This window comes from Eptesicus fuscus, chromosome 5, assembly GCF_027574615.1.
Source record: "Eptesicus fuscus isolate TK198812 chromosome 5, DD_ASM_mEF_20220401, whole genome shotgun sequence".
Lineage (NCBI taxonomy): Eukaryota > Metazoa > Chordata > Mammalia > Chiroptera > Vespertilionidae > Eptesicus > Eptesicus fuscus.
The window spans coordinates 99,617,029-99,638,751 of record NC_072477.1 but is presented as its reverse complement, the minus strand read 5'-3'; the positions used below and the strand labels follow the sequence as shown (position 1 = coordinate 99,638,751).

Here is a 21,723-nt window from a genome sequence, read left to right as displayed (position 1 = left end):
AGATGTAAATTGCTACTTTTTCCCCTCCATCTTCTAAGAAGGAACATTATTTTTAATTTAATAAATCATAATAGTACTTAGGGCAAAGCACAGCCTACGATGTTTTCACTCTACAAAATTAGACTTCAAGTATTTGTTACAATAGAAACTTTCTCTCACTGTTTCTATCCTGCTTCTTTGCCAGCTTTGTAATTTATACTAGAAAAGTATCACATGGCTATGACTTTTTCTTTTTATCTTCACCCAAATACTCTCTTTTATTTTGGAAGAGCCTGGATGTAGTAGCTAGTGAATCTTGTCCTGGATAAGGATATGAATGTGGTGGAGTTACCAATTAAATGCATAGGTATAAGGAGAGAGATGGGGTAGAGGTAGGTGGTGGGGGTCTGGTGAGGTGTGAGGACAGTAAACCAATTAAATACATGGTAGGTTGAACTTGGGACAGTCATTGGTGAACACATCAGGTCAAAGGGCAAGGTTAGTAACTGTCGGTAGGCAAAGATCAGCAGAATGATGGGCCTGTTGGTATTTCATCTGAGTTACGGATTTGATGAGCAAGTTACCAGGAATGACCTGAAAGCTGCTAGTACTCTCTGGGCCCCTGACAGTCCACTGAGGTTGCGTTGTTTCATCATTTTCTGTATAAGTGTGTAACTTTATGTAGATTCATCAGACAGATTTTTTTCTTTCAACACAGCTTACCGACTTGTATTCTCTTTTGAATTCAGAATCTGAGTGTTGTCTGCAAATTCGTTTCTCCTGTATTCAGTGCTTGCTATCTGCCAGACATCATATCAGGCCTTCATACATTGCTGTTTCCAGCCATGGTTTCCTGACCTGGACTGTCTACCACTGAATTCACATTTAATTTTTTCAGATGTAGCTTGCCATATATTTATATAAGTTCTTTGTTACTTGATAAAATTATAGTGGTTAACCCTTTGCACTTGCTTGTTTTTTTCTCGATTCCTTTATTCTACTCGGGATTTAATTTTTTAAATATCCCAGATTTTACAAAGCGTGGCAGTAGAATAAAAAACTGGAGTTTCTTTTCATACAAACTTATTTATTTGGATTTTTTTATATTTCAAATTATTGATACATTCAAAGAGTATAAAAAGAGCTGCCTCCGATGCTAACCGTGTCGAGTCACACTCAACATCCAAGTGCAAAAGGTTAAGAGTCTTTATGGGTTTACATCCCAGCTCTATCTTACTAGCTATGGAACTATAGGCAAGTTATTTAATCTCTTCATGCCTCAGTAAAATGTTACTAACTAAAAATATCAAATAGTACCTTGCACAGGGTGGTGTAAGGCTTAAATACATTGCAATATGAAAGATTATTTGAGTCTGGCACATTGTATACTCTAAATGTTAACATTAATAATTTTTTAAAAATATATTTTTATTTATTTTTTCCAGAGAGGAAGGGAGAGGGATAGAGAGTTAGAAACATTGATGAGAGAGAAGCATTGATCAGCTGCCTCCTGCACACCCCCAACTGGGGATGTGCCCGCAACCAAGGTACATGCCCTTGACCGGAATCGAACCTAGGACCCTTCAGTCCCCAGGCCGAAGCTCTATCCAGTGAGCCAAACCAGCCAGGGCAACATTAATAATTTTATATAGTGACTTCTAATTCTTACTTTTCCCCTAAACATATGTTTTGCTAATGAGGAAGGTAAAGTTCAGAGAGATTAAGCTACTTTTAGAAAGCGATATGCTGTTGTCTCACTTGCTAAATATGTTTTTCTTGTTTATAAAGTATGAAAGAAGTAATATTGTTCATAATTGCCCTCCTCTGTTTTTCACAAGAATGGCAAAAGTATATTTAAAAGGGGGAGGGAGCTTTAGAAAGATGCTGTGTGTTAGTGATGATAATAAATCATTCAGCAAGCATTTGAGTTCCTACTAAGTGCCAGACACTGTGCTAGGAATTAAACACACGCCAGCCTCAAGGAGTTGACACTCTGGTGAGGAAGGCAGACAACTAAAGTGACAGTTGCAACAGACAGCAATAAGTATTATGATTAAATCAGATACCATAAGAACACAGGATACCTAGATTTATTTGGGGTTTGTTATAGAGTTGGGTTGGAGGAAGGAGTAAAGTCTGAGCTAGTCTTTTTTATCTATCTATCTATCTATCTATCTATCTATCTATCTATCTTATTAAATTGTTTGGGGTGACATCAGCCAACATGAACATAGAGGTTTCAGGTGTGGGTTTCTATGTTACAAGATCTGTATATTGCACCTTGTGCCCACCACCCAAAGTAAAATCTTATCCTGTCACCTTATATTAGTACTGACCGGATGCATGAAAATTAATGCACTGGAGGGGGCGTCTCTCAGCCCGGCCTGCCCCCTCTCACAGTTCGGGAGCCCTCAGGCGGGAGGCAACCTGGCATTCGGGGGAAGGTGACACCCCCATCACACCTCTGCTGCTGCCACTGCCGGCAGCGCAAGCCACGGCTGGTCCTGGTTACCTGAACCTCAGGCAGCCCTGGGCAGCTGGGAAGCTACCATCCAAGGCTTGCCTGCGCTTCGGGCTGGCCCTGGGCAGCTGGGGGGCTGAGGGGACTGGGGGACTTAGGAGGCAGGCGTCCCGGCGGGGCTGAGGGGACTGGGCGCTGCCATCTTGTGGCTGTGGGTGCCGCCATTTTTGAGGACGTGGCAGTCAGTTAACATATTCCCTCCTTATTGGCTGTGGGTGCCGCCATTTTGCAATGGCATGAGGGTAAATTAGCATATTCCCTCTTTATTAGATAGGTTCCCCTTCTCCTCCAGACCCGTTCCCTCTGGCAATCACCACATTGCTCTTTGTGTTCATGAGTTTCAGTTTTATATCCTACATATGAGTGAAAGCAATAGAGTTCTTAGCTTTTTCTGACTGACTTACTTCACTTAAAATAATGTTCTCTAGGTCCATCCATGTTGTTGCAAATGGCAGTATTTCATCCTTCATTATGGCTGAGTAGTATTCCATTGTGTATATGTACCACATCTTTTTTATTGAGTCCTCAGTCTTGGTACACTTCGGTTGTTTCCATGTCTTGACCACTATGAATAATGCTGCAATGAATATAGGGATGCATGTATCTTTTTATATACATAAATTTGAGTTTGTCGGGTATATACCCAGGAGAGGGATTGCTGGGTCATATGGTAGCTCTCTTCTTAAATTTTTTGAAGATTCGCCAGAGTGGTTTCCATAATGGTACAACCACTACATTCCCACCATCAGTGACTGAGGATTCCCTTTTTTCTACAACCTCACTTGTTATTGCTTGTTTTGTTGATAATGGCCACTCTAACAGGTGTGAGGTGGTACCTCATTGTAGTTTGGATTTGCATTTCCCTAATTGCCAGTCAGGTTGAACATCTTTTCATGTATCTATTGGTCATTTGTATGTCTTCTTGGGAATGGTGTATTTTCAGGTCCTGTGCCCACATTTTAATTGGATTTTTTGTTTTGTGTTGAGTTTTACAAGTTCTTTATATATTTTGGAAATTAAACCTTTGTTGGAGCTACTGTTTAGGACTGTGAGTAGTTCTATATATTTTGGAGCTGTCTGGTTGTGTGTGTGTGTGTGTGTGTATGAAGAAGTTTTATGTATGTTTTATTGATCTAGTGTCCCCTTTATCATTATAAATTGTCCATCTTTGTCTCTTGTTGTCTTGCAATCTATTTTGTCAGATGTAAGTATGGCTATACCTGCTTTTCTGTGAATGTTATATGGAGAATTATTTTCCACCCTTTTACTTTGAATCTACCTTTTGTCTTTGTAGCTTAGATGTGTCTCTTCTAGGTAACATATGGTTGGGTTTTGTTCTTTTTTTTTTTATTATTGTTTAAAGTATTCTTAATACTAATAGTAGTAGATGGGTTTTGTTTTTTGATCCACTCTGCTACTCTGTACTTCTTTATTGGTGAAGTCAGACAATTTAAATTTAGAGTAATTAATTGATGTATGAAGATTTAGCCATTTTATCTTTTGGTTTTCTGGTAGGTCTGTGCCTCCATTGGTATTTTTCCTTTATGTTTCTGTCTGTTATTTTCATCTAGTAGTATTCAGTACTTCTTTTCTCTGTTTCCTTTTTTTTTTTTTTTTTAGCTATAAGCCCTGGTTTGGGGATTCTTGTGTGTGGTCAACATCCTACCTAATAATAGACAAATATGCAAATTGACCATACCTCCGACACACCACAAGCCATGCCCACAAACCACGTCCACCATCCAATCAGAGCGAGTATGTAAATTAACCCAAACCAAGATGGCTACAGCCACAGAGAGCAAGGTTTCCTAGGTAACAGAGGAAGCCAAACTTTCTGCCTGCCCTTGCCAGGCCTAAGCCTCCACTCAAGCTACAAAGTTTCAATTATAGAAGGTAAACAAAGTCAAACAAATGGCAGCAGAATGGAGCTTGAGAGAGCAGGCCAGGGTTGTCCCCGGCAACAGGGAAAGCAAAGCTTTCCACACACCCTGGCCGGGCTCACCCACTTAAGGCTACAAAGTTTCAATTATAACCCCAACAGAAATGGCTGCCCGCCGCAGAGGGAGCCCCAGGCTTGGCTCCGCTCCAGGCTACAGAGTTTCAATTGTAGAAGGAGAATAAATTCCAGATACCAGGGCCTCCACTTGGGTTGCCAGGGGGCGTGGCTGGCCTGCAAACCACCACAGGCCCCTTGCTCAGGCCGCCCCACGCCCCAAGGGAACCCCACCCTGATCAGGGACATCCTTCAGGGCAAACCAGCTGGCCCCCACCCCTGTACCAGGCCTCTATCCTACCTAATAAAAGAGTAATATGCAGATTGATCATCACTTCAACACACAATATAGCTGCCCCCATGTGGTCAAAGATCCTGCCCCCATGTGGACACAAGATGGCCAGCAGAAGAGGGCAGTTAGGAGGCACCCAGCCTGCAAGGGAGGGCAGTTGAGAAGGACCAGGCCTGCAAGGGAGGGGAGTTGAGAGGGACCAGGCTTGCAAGGGAGGGCAGTTAGAGGTGATCAACCCTGCAGGAGAGGGCAGTTAGGGGTGCCCAGGCTGGCAGCGGAGGGAAGTTGGGGGGTGATCAGGCTGGCAGGCAGAAGCGGTTAGGGGCAATCAGGAAGGCAGGCAGGCAAGCAGTTGGGAGCCAGCAGTCCTGGATTGTGAGAGGGCAGTCGGACATCCCTCGAGGGGTCCCAGATTGGAGAGGGTACAGGCTGGGCTGAGGGACAACCCCCCCTCCGTGCACGAATTTCGTGCACCAGGCCTCTAGTTAGGTTTATAAAAAAAGTAGAGGTCAGGTGCACGAAATTCATGCATGGTTAGGGTGCCCAACCTGCACCCTCTACAATCTGGGACATCCCTCTCACAATCCAGGACTGCTGGCTCCCAACTGCTCGCCTGCCTGCCTGCCTGATTGTCCCTAACCGCTTCTGCCTGCCAGCCTGATCAATGCCTAACTGCTCCCCTGCCAGCTCAATTGCCCCTAACTGCCCTCCCCTGCCGGCTGGGTCACCACTAACTGCCCTCCCCTGCTGACCTGGTTCCCCCCAACTGCCCTCCCCTGCCAGCCCGGTCACCCTTAACTGCCCTCCCTGGCCAGCCTGGTTCCCCCTAATTGCCCTCCCCTGCAGGCCTGGTCCCCCCCAAAATTGTCTTCCCTTACAGGCCTGGTCCCCCCTAACTTCCCTCCCCTGCTGGCCCAATCACCCCCAACTGCCCTCCTTTGCTGGCCTGGTCCCTCCCAACTGCCCTCCCCTGCTGGCCTGATCACCCACAACTGCCCTCCCCTGTCAGCCATCTTGTGTCCACATGGGGGCGGCCATCTTGTGTGTTGGAGTGATGATCAATTTGCATATTACTCTTTTATTAGATAGGATGAAGCTGCATATATATACCACAGTTGTTTTTTCTTTTGAGTACATCTGATATTCACCTTCCTTTGCCAGTTCAGAACTTTCCCCCCTCCCCTTGTATGATTTTGTTGTCACAAATTATCCTGTTCATGCTGTAAGTTTTTTTGGTGATCTTATAGAGTTGTAACTTTATGTGCTTTGTTTCAGGTAGAATAACTCCCTTGAGTATTTCCTGCAATGATGGTTTTCTGGTGATAAAATCCTTCAACTTCTGGATATCTGGGAACTTCTTTATTTCTCATTTATATTTAAAACATAATTTGGCTGGATATATTATTCCTGGGTTGTAATTTCTCTCTTTCAGACATTTGAATATTTGGTTCCACTCTCTTCTGGCTTGTAGAGTTTCTGCTGAGGAGCATTTAAGTCTTTTACCCATTTTGAACTTATTCTTATGTCTGGTATAAGTTGATGGTCTGGTTTCATTTTTTTGCATGTACCTGTCCATTTTTCTCAACATCATTTATTGAAGGGACTATCTTGACTCCATTGTATGCTGTTCCCTCCTTTGTCAAGTACTAATTGAGCATAATGGCTTGGGTCTATTTCTTGGGTCTCTGTTGTTCCATTGATCTATATGTCTGTTCTTGGGTTGGTACCAGGCTGTTTTGATTATGGTGGCTTTGTAGTATAATTTCATATCTGGTATTGTGCTCCCTCCAACTTCTTTCTCAAGATTGCTGTAACTATTTGGGATCTTTTTTTGGGGGGTTACATATAAATTTTTGGAGTATTCTAGATCTACGTTGTTGGTAATTTAATAGGGATTGCATTTAATCTATAGATTGGTTTAGGTAATATGGACATTTTAATGATATTAATTCTCCCAATCCATAAACGCAGTATATATTTTTCTATTTTTTCATATCCTCCTCTATATCTTTTTTCAACATCCTGTAGTTTTCCGAGTACAAGACTCTTACCTTGTTGCTTAAGTTTATTCCTAGGTGTCTTAATTTTTTTTTTATTTCTATGGTAAATGAGATTGTTTTTTTTAGTTTCACTTTCTGAGAATTTATTATTGGTGTATAAATATCTGGGTATTAAAATTGTATCCTGCTACATTGCCAAATTCTTTTATTAAATATAGTAATTGGTAGAGTCTTTAGGATTTTTTGTGTACAATACCATGTCATCTGTGAATAAGGAGAGTTTTACTTCCTCCTTTCCAATTTGGATGCCTGTTGTGTTTTCTACTTGTCTGATCTCTGTGGTAGAAATTCCAAGTACTATGTTGAATAAGAGTGATGAAAGTGGATATCCCTGTCTTGTTCCTGTTCTAAGGGGAAGTAGATTTAGTTTTTGCCCATTGGGTACATAATGTTGGTTGTAGGTGTGTCATATATGGTCTATATTATGTTGAGGTATAATTCCTGTATTTCCACTTTGCTGAGGGTTTTTATCAAGAAAGGGTGTTGGATTTTGTCAAATGCTTTTCCTGCATCTATTGATATGATCATGTGATTTTTGTCTTTCATTTTGTGTATGTGATGTATCACATTTATTGCTTTGCAATATTGTACCAGCCTTGCAACCCTGGAATAAATCCCACTTGGTCGTGGTGTCTGATCTTTTTAATATATTGTAGACCAGATTTGCTAATATTTTGTTAAGGATTTTAGCTTCTATGTCCATCAGTTATTGTCCCATAGTTTTCTTTCTTTGTATTGTCTTCATCTGGTTTTGGAGTTAGGATAATGCTGGCCTCATAGAAAGAGATTGGAAGTATTTCTTCCTCTTGGACTTTCTGGAATAATTTGAGGATAGGTATTAGTGGTTCTTTGAAGGTTTGGTAGAACTCCTCTCTGAAACTGTCCGGACCAGGGCTTTTGTTTGCTTGGAGTGTTTTTATTACTGCTTCTATTTCATCAGTTGATATTGGCCTATTCAGGTTTTGTGATCTATTTCCTGATTCAGTTTTGTGAGATTGTATTTTTCTAGGAATTTATCCATTTCATCTACACGTGCAGCTTGTTGGTATATACTTGGTCTTAGTATTTTCTTACAATCTTATATTTCTGTGGGGTCAGTTATTACTTTACCTCTTTCATTTCTGATTTTGTTTATTTATCCTCTCTCTTTGTTTCTTGATGAGTCTGGCTAGAGGGTCATCAATCTTGTTTATCTTTTCAAAGAACCAGCTCTTGATTTTATTGATCTTTTGTATTATTGTGGCTTGTGTGTGTGTGTGTGTGTGTGTGTGTGTGTGTGTGTGTATGTGTCTATGCCATTTATTTCTGCTCTAATCTTTATTATTTCCTTCCTTCTACTTATTCAGGGCTTTTCTTGTTGCTCTCTTTCCAATTCTTTAAGTTGTAGGGTTAAATATTATTGATTTTTCTTGTGTTTTGAGATAGGCCTGTAGTGCTATGACCTTCCCTCTCAGGATTACTTTGGCTGTATCCCATAGATTTTAGGTTTTTGTGTGATCATGTTCCTTTGTTTTCAGGAAGTTGTGTTTTGTTTTTTTTCTTTCTTGAAATAATTGGTAACCTATTCATGGTTTAATAACATGCTATGTAGTCTCCATGTGTTGGAATGTTTTTGAGGATTTCTACTATACTTGGTTTGTAATTTCATTCCTCTATTATCTAACAAGATGCTTGATATGATTTTGTCTTTGGGAATGACCTATGTGCACTTGAAGAATGTATATTCTGCACCTTGCGGTGAAATGACCTATAATGGTCAATTAAATCCCTCTGATCCAGTGTGTCATTTAGAGTCACTGTTTCCTTGCTAATCTTTTGTCTGTAAGATATACCCAGGGAAGTCAGCAGGTGTTTATGTCCCCTACTATGAATGTATTGCTGTCAATCTTTTTCTTAATGTCCTCCAGAACGCTTTATATATATATATATATATATATATATATATATATATATATATATTAGAGGCACAGTGCACAACATTCGTGCAAGGATAGGGTCCCTAGTGGCTGCCGGCCAGGGCCTTTCTTCGTTCTGTGCCACCCCCTGGTGGTCAGTGCACATCATAGAAGCGGTCCAACTCCTGAGGGGACACTTTGCATGTTAGACATATATATATATAGATATAGAGAGAGAGAGAGAGAGCGCGCGAGAGAGAGAGAGAGCACGCGCGCGCGCGCACGCTTTAGGTGTTCCTTTGTTGGATGTATACATGTTTACCAGGGTTATATCCTCTTATTGGCTCAATCCCTTTTATATTATCTAGTGACTTTTATTGTCTCTTATGAAGGCCTTCATTTTGAAGTCTACTTTGTCAAATATGAGTATTGCCATCCCAGGCTTTTGTTTCCATTTGCATGGAAAATTTTTTCCCATCCTTTCACTCATCCTGTGTGAGGATTTTGTTCTAAGGTGGTCTCTTGTAGACAGCATATATTTGGATCATGTTTTCATGTCCATCAGGTACCCAAAGTCATTTGATTACAGCATTTAACCTTTTGCACTCGGATGTCGAGTGTGACTCGACATGGTTAGCGTCGGTAGCAGCTTGAGAAAAAAGCGAGTGCAAAGGGTTAATCCATTTATATTTAAAGTTATTACTAATATGTACTTATTTATTGCCATTTTAATTCCTTATACCTGTGTTTCTCTATATATATTTCTTATTATTATTACAGCAGTCCCTTTAACATTTCTTGCAGTTCTGATAAACTCCTTTAAGCCTTTTTGTTTTTTGTCTAAGAAGCTCTTTATTTCCCTATCTATATTTGGAATAATAGCCTTGTTGGATATAGTAATCTTGATTTCATAGCTTTCATTTTCATTACCTTGAATACTTCATCGCATTCCCTTCTGGCCTGTAGAGTTTCTGATGTGAAATCAGCCGACAGCCTTATGGGAGCTCCTTTGTAGGTAAAAAATTGCTTTTCTCTTGCTGCCTTTAAAATTCTCTTTCTTTCATTTTTGGTATTTTAATTGTGATGTGTCTGTGTGGGAGGCTGTTTGGGTTCTCCTTGGTTGGGACTCTCTGTGCCTTCTGAACTTGTGTGACTTTTCCCTTCACCAGGTACGGATGTTTTCTGCCATTATTTCTTCAAACGTGTTCTCTATGCCTTGCTTACTTTCTTCTCTTTCTGTCACTCCTATTATGAGAATAGTTTTACATTTTCTGTTCTCCCACAGTTCCCTTAAGCTGTCCTCCTGTTTGTTTTTCTTTTTGGTTCTCTGATTGATTGATTTATTTTTTCTACCCTGTCTTCTAATTCCCTGATCCAACCTTGGCTTCCCCTAATCTGCTGTTTATTTGTTCCATTGTGTTTTTAGTGCTGTGTCATTCTTTATATGCTGTTTAGTATCTTTAACATCATTATGCTGAACTCTATGTCTGATAATTTCTTATCTCCATTTCATTTGGCTCTTCCTCTGAAGAATCCTCTTATTCTTTCAGTTGGTGCTTTTTTTTCTTCCAATTTTGGTTGCTTGTTTGCATTTGTGACTATGTATTAGGTAGATCTGCAATGTCTCCCAAGCTCTAGAGCAGGACAGTTTCAGATGCTGTTTCTCACTGGCCCTGTGTATTCTCTTTAGATCTATCAGTAACGTTGGTTCCTCTGCTGGGGCTGGGTGCATTTGGAAAGGACCATGATGTGCTTGCATCAAGGTGTGCTTTTCCCAGCCCAGGGCCCCGAATTAGATCAGGCAAATCCTGCTGTCTGATAGTTACCAGTCTTGATCAGCCTGTGGCTATCAACCACAGGGTGGGGTGAAAGGATTCACAACAGGGTGGGGCAGTTTCTTCTGCTTGCAGGCTGATTATTATTCTCAGTTTCTTAATGGGCCTCAGAAACTCCACAGGATGTTGTACAGGGTCTTTTAAAGCATGGAATAACTGCTTTTCCCCCAGGTAAAAACCACCTGGATAGCAAACATCTGCTAGAGAAAGATGTCCTCCTCAGTGCAAGGGAATATCTCAGCACAGGAAACCAGGGTGCCTGCCTTCTGAGGTCTAACTCAAGAGCCCCCAACCCTGCCTTCTGCTCACACAGCTGCAGTCCACAGTCCTCCCTTTGACAAACCCCAAAGTGAGTGCTGTACATGAAATGTCATGCATTGGCCCTTTAAGAGGGTGCCTGCATTTCCCGTCATCTCTCCCTGACAGATAGCAACCCTGCTGCTTTTCACAGCCAACTGTTATATGGGCACATTTCTCAGTTGTGGTGTTCTGGGCTGGATAGACCATCTTGGGTTGTAGACTCCAGAGTTCTCAGTGGAAACCCCTCACAGCTAATATATCCCTCCGGAACTTTACCTGCTGCCTTTGGAAGCCTGTCCAGCCCTTTAATGCCTCTGCACTTCCTATCAGTTTCTTTGTGGTCTCTGCTTTCCATCTTTGGTTATCAGGGTTCTCTCCATCTAGTCTTCAGTTGATTATTTAGGTTGATTTTTCTTTTATTTTAATTGTTTCTCCATTTTGATCCTGGGAGTGTGTCAGTGTGGCATCCACTTACTCCAGTGCTACATTGGATTCCCACTATTATTCCCATTAATAGACCCTCCATCTCATGTTTCTTTTCTTTCTCTTCTGCAATGCCTATAGTTCTAATATTGCTTTTTGTGATGGATTCAGATAGGTCTTGTAGAGCTCTTTTTAAAAATATATATTTTTATTGATTTCAGAGAGGAAGGGATAGGGAGAGAGAAATAGAAACATTAATGATGAGAGAACCGTTAATCCGCTGCCTCCTGCACACCCCCTACAACCTGGGCATGTGCCCTTTATTGGAGTCGAACCCAGCACCCTTCAGTCTACAGGCCTACTATCCACTGAGCCAAACCAGCTAGGGCGAGTTCTTTATTTTTCTTTATGCTCAGCTCTATTTTTTCCTCTGTGTCATTTCTTGATTCCTGTCTTCAGTATCTCTAAATCTTTCCTCTATCATTTTGGTTCCGTTTTCTATGCTCAGTTCACTCTTAATCTCATGCTTTATTTCCAAGATTTCTGATTGGTTCTTCATTAAAGTTTCATTCTCTTTGGTGAAGAACTTTTGTTCGTTGATTTATTTTCTGAGTGCACTGAATTGCCTGTCAGTATTTTCTTACATCTTGTAGAGCAGTGGTTCTCAACCTTTTTAATGCTGTGACCCTTTAATACAGTTCCTCATGTTGTGGTGACCCCCAACCATAAAATTATTTTCGTTGCTACTTCATAACTGTAATTTTGCTACTGTTATGAATCGTAATGTAAATATCTGTGTTTTCCAATGGTCTTAGGCTCTAGAGACCTAATGTAAATATCTGTGTTTTCCTAAGACCATCGGAAAACACAGATATTTACATTACGATTCATTAACAGTAGCAAAATTACAGTTATGAAGTAGCAACGAAAATAATTTTATGGTTGGGGGTCACCACAACATGAGGAACTGTATTAAAGGGTCGAGGCATTAAAAAGGTTGAGAACCACTGTTGTAGAGTATATTTAGAACTGCAATCTTGAAATCTGTCATTTATATCACATATTTCCATGTCTTCCAGCTTGCTTTCTAGCGATTTTTCATTTTCTTTCTGGTCATCCTTATTACTGTGGTTTTCATGGTGTATGCTGGTCTCCTTTGATTATACATTTATTTCTTGAGTTCTTTCTACTACTTTGAAATATATGGTTCTGAATCTCAAGACTTTTTACTTCTGTGATCTCCTAGTCTTGAACCTCTGTTGCTTCCATAAGACAATACAGCTGCACTACTTGTGATGGGGTTTGTTTGGCTATCACCATAATGGCGATGCCTGACTTCTATCTTGTCCCCCTCCAAGCACCCCTTCAGGAGATCAGTCACAGAAGGAACAGTGTTCCTACTAAAATAACTCTTTGTTTAAAGTTAATATGGTCCTGGTCCCGACACCTAGGGCAAAAGGAGGCAAGTTTTGAGAGTCTTAGTGGCAGCAGGGCTCTGTTGTTCCATTTCTTTGTCTAAAACACTACTGCCGGCCAGATAGTGGAGAGCTGCATGGTAGAACCCAGTGCTCTGTCAGGCATCTGCTGACTCTGACACTGTTTGCTTCCTTGCCACTGGGCTGCCCTCCTGCAGCTCTGTTCCTCCCAACCGAAGGAAGAGCCTGCTACCTCGGCTTTTTCCCTCTCCCCGCCAGCCAAGCCACGAGTTCCCGGCTGCAGGGTTGCACTTGCTGTGGTCCGCACTTTCCTCCCTTCTCGTCTCCTCGTTATTCCCGGTTGTCCAACTTCAGATGTTTCAATGAGCGGGTCTCTCAGGCATGTGTCTGTGTTGAGAAGTGATTTCTTTGTTGAATTATAGTTGGTTAACTTGTTGAAATTTCAGGGACAGAGAACAGGTGTGCTCTCATACCTCCATTCCTCTGACTTCACTCCTCAAGAATCCTGAGCTAGTCTTAAAGATGCATAAAGAGTAGGGACTAAGAGGTTTGCCTTCCATGAAGAGAGAGAGGTCACATGGGTTAATTCATACCCATATGAGAAGAGTATCACCTGTGGGGGGAACAGTATACATTATGGTATGACTGTGAAGTTGAACCATATGAAATTGTCAGATTTGTCCATTATTATCAACAAAAATAGTAATGTGAGGGAAAGGGTGGTGAGATGGAGCTGAAAAAGAGCCAAGTCAAAAAGGGCCTAATTTTATCTGATTATAGATATGTACTCTACTTGAGTACATATCTTTTTCAGGTAGATAATTATTTTTTAAAGATCTATACTCAAAATAATGTGCCCTTCATTGTATGTAAATTTCGCAAAATGTATTTTTATTGATTTCATAGAGGAAGGGAGAGGGAGAGAGATAGAAACATCAATGATGAGAATCATTGATTGGCTGCCTCCTGTATGCCCCACACTGGGGATCAATCCCACAACCTGGAAATGTGCCCTGCCCGGGAATCAAACCATGACCTCTTGATTCATAGATTGATGCTCAACCACTGAGCCACGTTAGTCAGGCTCATTGTATGTAAATTTTACCTCAGAGGAATGAAACTGTAAAATAGTGAATTCTAGTTAATAGTACATGCAAAGCAAAGTATGTACGTAGAAGTCTGCATTTTGAGATACATTAAAAAATAAGATGGAAGGCCAGGTACATGGTTAAAGCAAAGAGTAAAATAATAAAATGTTAATGGTAGAATCTTGGTGATGATTAAATACCAATGTTCACTGTAAAATTCATTCAGTTTTTCTGTGTTTAGATTTTTTAAAATTTTGGGACTTAAATTACTATAGAAATAAAAATCATGGATAGATATTAAGTTAGACAAAAAGGGATTATTTTTCTAATTGATACAAATTTTATTACTTTGGGTGATATGTGACATATTTAGGAATCACCTAATCAGTCCTTGTTAAATCCCCTGCACCCAGAGCAGAGCCTAGATTGTAGCAGGTGCTCAGTAAATATTTGAATGTTGCATATTCCTTAATCTCTATAATCATATAAAATTTTTGAAGTTGTATTTGAAGTCCCAAATACAATTGTGCTACATAAATTTATTATCCTAGAAGCCCTCATATAATACAGTTTCACGTAATACAAATGTACTATCTCTATATATATAAAAGTCTAAGCGACCGTTCCACCAGTAGCTATGATGCACATTGACTACCAGGGGGCAGACACTCAACGCACAGGCATGGAAACATGGAACAGACTGATGACTCTCAGAGGGAAGAGGAGAGGGGGGAGGGTGGGAAGAGATTAACCAAAGACCTTATATGCATACTAGAGGCCCAATCCGTGCACCGGTGGGGTCCCTCGGCCTGGCCTGCGGGGACCGGACCGAAACCGGCAGTTCGACATCCCCTGGGGGGTCCCACATTGCGAGAGGGCACTCTATTACCTTGTTAGTTGTGCCCAGTGTTGGGACAGCTTTTTCCCCTTTAAAAACAATCAGTTGAAAACAAGGATTGGCTTGTTTACAAATTTGCTTTTCACTGTTACCATCTCTTATTTACAACAGAGGCTTCTCTTTACTTAGGCTTCCTTTAGAATAGAATGTAATTTCATAATATTTTCCTTGTCACCAAGACAGAACAAACTGAATCCCTGAAAACTGGAAATCAAAAGGTCACCTTATTTATTCTTTTTCCCCCTTCATCCTATTGGAGGAAGATACTTAGATGTTAATAGTAGATTTGGGGTAAACAAAGGGCTAGAAAATATGTTTTTAATTTCACAGCAAACTTTCTTATAACTGCTTTTGAGGGTAGGACTGGGCTTGTTATACTTTGTGTATGAGGAATGTATAGGTTTGTGAGATTTAACCACCAGTTAACCACCGATCATTAGTCCTATTTCTTAAAACTCATTCATATCTGCATGTAAATAGGCAGAAAATTATTTTTCTTTTAGGTCATATAAAGCTTTAGCATACAGATGTAATGACAAGAACAAAGACTCATTTCCCACATTTGAGATGTACACTTACATAAATGATTATAAGCAACAGAATATAAAATTTGTTTCTTGTTAACCACAGAAAGTAATCTGGGATGGAGAGAAAGTAATTGCTTAGATTGATCATCACTAAGAAAGTTACTATTAAATATATTATTTATTTTCTTTAATGTCTTTATAAATCTTTCATGTACTAAATTTTTACTTTCATATTAGCATAAAGAAAATCTGAAATCTTCCTTACCATTCTTCCCACGAATAGTTTATTATGTTTATGCATGGATAAGGAATAGAGTTAATGTGTATGTGTGCTTTTTTTTAAAGAATATTTTCTAACATTAAGTAATTTCTTAAGAATTTTACTTGAGGAAAAGAATTCCCTGAAGTATGAAGTCTCTTACTATCTTATAGATGTACTTGAGGGATACAACGGAACAATATTTGCATATGGACAGACATCCTCTGGGAAGACACACACAATGGAGGTAACGTTTTGTAGTGTGTACTTGGATATAGTTTGCAGTACAGACAGTACATTCAGTCATTATTTGTGAAATAACTTAGCCATGCTTTAAACAGTTTATTTACTCTCCTTATTTAGTCTTTGCTTTCTCTCACATGGTAGTACATGAATAACTTCATTGATAGAATCTGGTTCTTTCTTGAGTTTGAATAGGGATGTTACATATTTTAAATATCTAGCTTTCTTTTATCAGTTAGCATAACCATGAAATTATGAACATTTTAGAATTAAACAGGAATTTTCCGTTAATTTATAATGGGAAAATTTGAATGTTTGTGTGTTTTCAATTCTATTCAGATAATTTAATTTCTTCTCTCCTTGATCCCTTTTTCCCCCTATACCTGCTATTCTTTTCTGATAAGAACATTTCTATAATTATCATTGCTGCTATTAGTAGATATAGACATGTTTGAGCTTTGCTTCTAGAAGACTTTTACCACTGTTGCAGAGCTTTTGCTGCTGCTACAGAGCATCTGCTTTTATCATTTATCTGAGCTTACTATATAAAGTAAGTGACAGCTTATTCAATTCTGATAACTCATTTTCATAAAGTCCAAGAACAAGGACATTTAGCATATCCAGGAATTTGACTTGAAGTAGAAGGAACAGTGCAGATATATAAAGAAGCTAGACACTTTTCGTAGAAGATGATCATTTACAAATGTGGATAACCTAAATCTAAGGATTAAATAAAAGGCTAAGATTAATTGGTAACCCATGTGGTTATACAGTTCTATATGTAACTTACCTAAGTTTGTATATGTATTTATATACAATATTTATATGTAACTTATAAAAATATGTAAATTGTTGAGTTGAATTGGTTTTTTTAGATACTTGTAGTGCCATTTTCACCAGAAAATGACAATCATTACAATTCCTATTTTCTATTGACTGTAATTATACATTGAAATTTTGAATTTTAATTCATAATTTACAGTTTATTTAAGAAGTCTAGTCTTGTTTTCTGTTTAGGGAAAACTTCATGATCCAGAAGGCATGGGAATTATACCAAGAATAGTGCAAGATATTTTTAATTATATTTATTCCATGGATGAAAATTTGGAATTTCATATTAAGGTAAAATCCTTGGGGAAAGGTTGTATTTTATTTTATACCTAGAATAATTCTGTTCTAAAAAATAATAAATGCTAATTTTCTTTTTAAAACATTTTAAAGTATTTGAGAATTATTTTTTGGACAGATATAGTTAATTCATCTGTCATTAGATAACCTTAAACAAGTTAGCCAAGTTTCTTTTGCCTTATTTTTCTTCTCTGTAAAATAAAGGAATTTGTTTTACTGTGGAACTTAAATGTTCTTCTCTATTCTAGTTCATATTAGATGAAGATATATAATGGAAATTGCTTTTTAGTTATATAAGCAGGTTAGTAAAATTAGGTCTTCTGATTAGAGTATGAGCTATGACAGATTGATAACTCTGTCCCCTTAGTGTAGATGATGTCTGGCACTCACTCTTCAATACATATTTAATGAGTAAGTGAATAAATTATTTTGTAACTTTAATTGGTTGATCTTTTTTCCTTTATTTATTTGCCTTTTAGGTTTCATATTTCGAAATTTATTTGGATAAGATAAGGGACCTATTAGATGGTAAGTTACCTTCTTGCCCTTTAATTATTTTAAAATAGCATATGTTCTTTTTGTTTGTTGGTTTGGTTTGGTTTGGTTTGTTAATCTTGACCTGAGGATATTTTTTTCCATTGATTTTTAGAGAAAGTGGTGGGGTGGGGGGCGGACAGAAATATCAATGTGAGGGAGACTCATTGATTGGTTGCCTCCTGCACTCGCCCAGACTGGGGCCAGGAATCAAACCAGCAACCCAGGTAAGTGCCCTTGACTGGGAATCAGACCCGAGACCCTTCAGTGTGTGGGATGACGCCCGAACCACTAAGAAACATCGGCCAGGGCTATTATTTATTTTTAATAGTAGATGTGAGAACATTTTTTAGTTACCTATATGAAATTGACTTAAGTTATAGGAAACAGACATTGAATATTTTTTCTTTTTAAGTTTTAACTAAATGTCATTTGACACATGGGAGTAACTTATTTAAAGCAGCTATTTATCGATGCTTCTTAATTATTAATTAGAGCATTGAACTTGAGTTAGAGATCCTGAGTTCTGGTTTTCCATCAGCTGTCAATTAGTTAGATACACTAGAGGCCCGGTGCATGAAATTCTTGCACGGGTGCGGTCCCTAGGCCTGGCTGGCGATCGAAGTGCAAGCGTCTGTAGTGGAAGGGCAGATCCCAGCTGACCTCTGGGCCCTGGGAAGCACCTGGGCCCCTGAGCTCCCGCACACCCCCTCCATGTTCCATTTCCTCCCCCCTCACCCCCCCGGTGGTCAGTGCACATCATAGCAAGCACTCGAACTCCCAGTCGAGGGGACAATTTGCATATTTGGCTTTTATTATATAGTACTAGAGACCGGATGCATGAAATTCATACAACAGTAGGCCTTCCTACTCCCAGCTGCCGACACCAGCTTCCCTCTGGCACCTGGGACCTGGGTTTTCCTCCAGCCGCCGGCAGGCACCTGGGACCTGGGCTTCCCTCGCAGCCCTGGTTTTGTCCAGAAGGTCATCTGGAAGGACGTCCAGTCTAATTAGCATATTAAGCTTTTATTATTATAGACTAAGGGCCCAGTGCACGAATTCATGCACCTTGAAAGGAACTATGGTTCGCAAAGCTGCGGTGGGCACAGGGATGGGTCTCGGCCCATCCTCTGTGACCCCGCCCACCCCCTCCTGCGTGGCCCCGGTCCCCTGTCTGCCAGCAGTCCCACTCCTGCCACCACCGCTCCCACGCGCTTACGGCGCTGGCCCCACTCGCACCTGCTGACAGCATGGATCTATTGGGGCATGCACTAGCAGCGGGTGCAAGCAGGGCTGGTGTTGGCAGCAGGTGTGAGCACTGGGTGGGACCACAGTGCACAGGAGCAAAAAATTTTCAGTAGCCACCAGAGGCTCGCCCCAACAACAGCAACCGGTGCCTCACCTTGGTCTGGTGCCCTCACTCACCTGCTCCACCATCCCGCAGTGGCCAACGACGCCTGCCATGTTCCACACGCGCCCCCTGGTGATCAGCGCACGTCATAGCGACCGGTTGTTCGGTTGTTCCACTATTCGGTCTATTTGCATAATAGGGTTTCATATATATGCAGCAATATAGAATTTTTTCTTTTGGGGCAAACCATTGAACCACTCTGGCTTAATGTTTTCATTTTCAACATGTGGGTTGGACTGGACCTAAAATTCTATATTGCTGCATTGGATTCTATATAAATCTCTTACTATTTCTATAGGTACTTATTTTAATAGTGACCTTTTCATATTTTTAAAGTTTACCTATTATTATCAGGCTGATTTGGGAAGCAAACAATTGAATTTCATAGCCAGTGTTAAAGTTTAGGAAAGTGTTGCTAATATTATTTCTTTTTCTTTTTCAGTTTCAAAGACCAACCTTTCAGTTCATGAAGATAAAAACCGAGTTCCTTATGTAAAGGTACTAATAAGATAATATAGAATGATTATTTAGGAAAGCACTGAAATAAAAATTTGTAAGGATATCAACATACTTAAAATTATTATTTATAGGGTTGCACAGAGCGTTTTGTATGTAGTCCAGATGAAGTTATGGATACCATAGATGAAGGAAAATCCAACAGACATGTAGCAGTTACAAGTAAGTCAAATACTTATTAACACTAGTTAAGGTACAAAACTGCCTTAAGTTACCTTTATCAAGCTGATTAGTTGTGAGATTTTTATGTTAATGCTTTAGAAATTAGTAAAGGAAAGCCATGTTTATTTATAGTTATGTAATTTCATTGCAGATATGAATGAACATAGCTCTAGAAGTCACAGTATATTTCTTATTAATGTAAAACAAGAGAACACGCAAACGGAGCAAAAGCTGAGTGGAAAACTTTATCTGGTTGATTTAGCGGGTAGTGAAAAGGTAAATCTTTTTACATATCTAAGCATTTTTGAGAGTTGCAAGCGTCCATGTCAATACTTTATGATTACATAAACTAAATAATCAGTTCAAATCACTGTTATTTGGACTTAGTCCAGTTCAACCAATAGGTGTTACCTTTGACTTAAGATGTATGTTTTTATTAAGGATTTCTTTAGCTTATATCATTATGAATTTTATTAGGTATCCTCCTAATTTTTGGTATCTTTTTATCCATATTGGCAAAGGGCTCCCTATGAAAACTGGTAACTATCCTTTAGTCCTTTCTACTTTGGGTGTACTTATTTCTTTCCTTTGGATGATTATTTCTTTTTCTTTTTTTTTAATTCTCATCCAGGAGTGAAGACATTTTTTTCCATTGATTTTTAGAGAGAGTAGAAGGGAGAAGGGAGGGATAGGAGGGGGGAGAGAGGAACACTGACGTGTGAGAGATACATTAATTTGTTGCCTCCTACTTGCGCCCTGACCAGGAATCAAACCCACAGCCCTTTGGTCTGCAGGCCGATGCTCTAACCACTGAGCAACTGGCCAGGGCTGATTATTTCATTTTTACAGTCCTATATAATCTTACTTTAGTTTATTTCAAAATAAGTGCAAATGTTTTAATATTGACCTCTATGACCATTTTTGCTGTTTTACTAATTTTGTTTCTTCTAATTAGAATAATGTACCTATTTGCTACTACTCAAAAGTCTTACATCCATCCTTTTAAGCCTGTCTCTATTTTGCAGATTCTGAGAGGCCATTTCTTCCACCAACATTGCAACATATTATCCTATCCTATACTTAATATATGTATTTTACATTTTTTAAAAAGAAGCAAGTTTGCTTATATATTTAAATTCAATCTCAGTTTTCTAACAGTTCCATCAACAACAAACATTATGCTCTAGCAAATTTTAAAAGGTTCCTCTTTTCTGATGTAGCAAAAAGGGTACTAACAAATTAGTCAAATTTAAATACACATGTAAATTGGTTATTTTGAAGAACGATAACTAAAAATAAAATTTGTTGTCTCTTTTAATTATGTTCTTGTTATGCAGATAGTTATTTAACCAAGTTCTCAAAAGAATGATATTTGAGAAATAATAGTACCTGAGAGTAAACACTTGGCAAATAATGTCATAAAGCTTTACTTTTCTTTCTGTTTTGCTGATTATTGATGACTTCTGAACTTTTTAGAAAATTTAAAAATTCATTTTAACCTTGTAATTTTTTTTTTTTTTTTTAATCTTATGGATAGGTTAGTAAAACTGGAGCTGAAGGTGCTGTGCTGGATGAAGCTAAGAACATCAACAAGTCACTTTCTGCTCTTGGAAATGTTATTTCTGCTTTGGCCGAGGGTAGTGTAAGTATGTCCTCTATTTCCCTGTTCTTATGGGGAATTACTGAATTACTTAAGAGTGTGGGTGTGGATGTGATTCACTGTATTTGAATCTATGTGTGAATTCGTTGTCTCTTAGAAATTTATTTTATAGTATTAGTATGTATATCCTCATTCTCATCTTAATATTAAATAAACTAGGGGCCCAGTGCACAAATTCATGCACCTTGAAAGGAACTGTGGGCCGTGAGGCTGCGGTAGCCACTGAGTGGGTCTCGGCCCATCCTCCGCGCCCCCCCAAACCCCCATGGCCACCAGTCTCCTGTCTGCCAGCAGCTCCACTCCCTCCACTGCCACTCCTACACACTGATGGCGCCAGCCCGGCTCACACCCACTGAAGGCATGGAGCAATTGGGGCCAGCGCCAGCAGCGAGTGTGAACGGCATCTGCTGCCACGATCACCCCTCAGGAGCAGGGGGAGGTGGAGAAGCCCTCAGGGGTGATCAGGGCCAGCAGCAGCCACTCGTACCCACTGATAGTGCTGAGCGGTCGTGACTGGCACCGGCAGCAGGTGCAAGTGGGGCCATCGCCGTCAGTGGGTGTGA

At 39.7% G+C, this 21,723-nt stretch overlaps 1 protein-coding gene across 2 annotated transcripts in view; it reads left to right on the top strand.

Annotated features, from left to right (window-relative positions):
- KIF5B (kinesin family member 5B) overlaps positions 1–21,723 on the top strand; it is an 84,570-nt gene that overhangs the window by 24,473 nt on the left and 38,374 nt on the right. For both annotated transcript variants that reach the window (XM_054716605.1, XM_008160996.3), the window contains exons 3-9: positions 15,680–15,753; positions 16,767–16,871; positions 17,357–17,405; positions 19,265–19,320; positions 19,413–19,500; positions 19,652–19,776; positions 21,038–21,142. In XM_054716605.1, the coding sequence (XP_054572580.1) occupies positions 15,680–15,753; positions 16,767–16,871; positions 17,357–17,405; positions 19,265–19,320; positions 19,413–19,500; positions 19,652–19,776; positions 21,038–21,142 (602 nt within the window). The remainder of the gene's footprint in view (positions 1–15,679; positions 15,754–16,766; positions 16,872–17,356; positions 17,406–19,264; positions 19,321–19,412; positions 19,501–19,651; positions 19,777–21,037; positions 21,143–21,723) is intronic.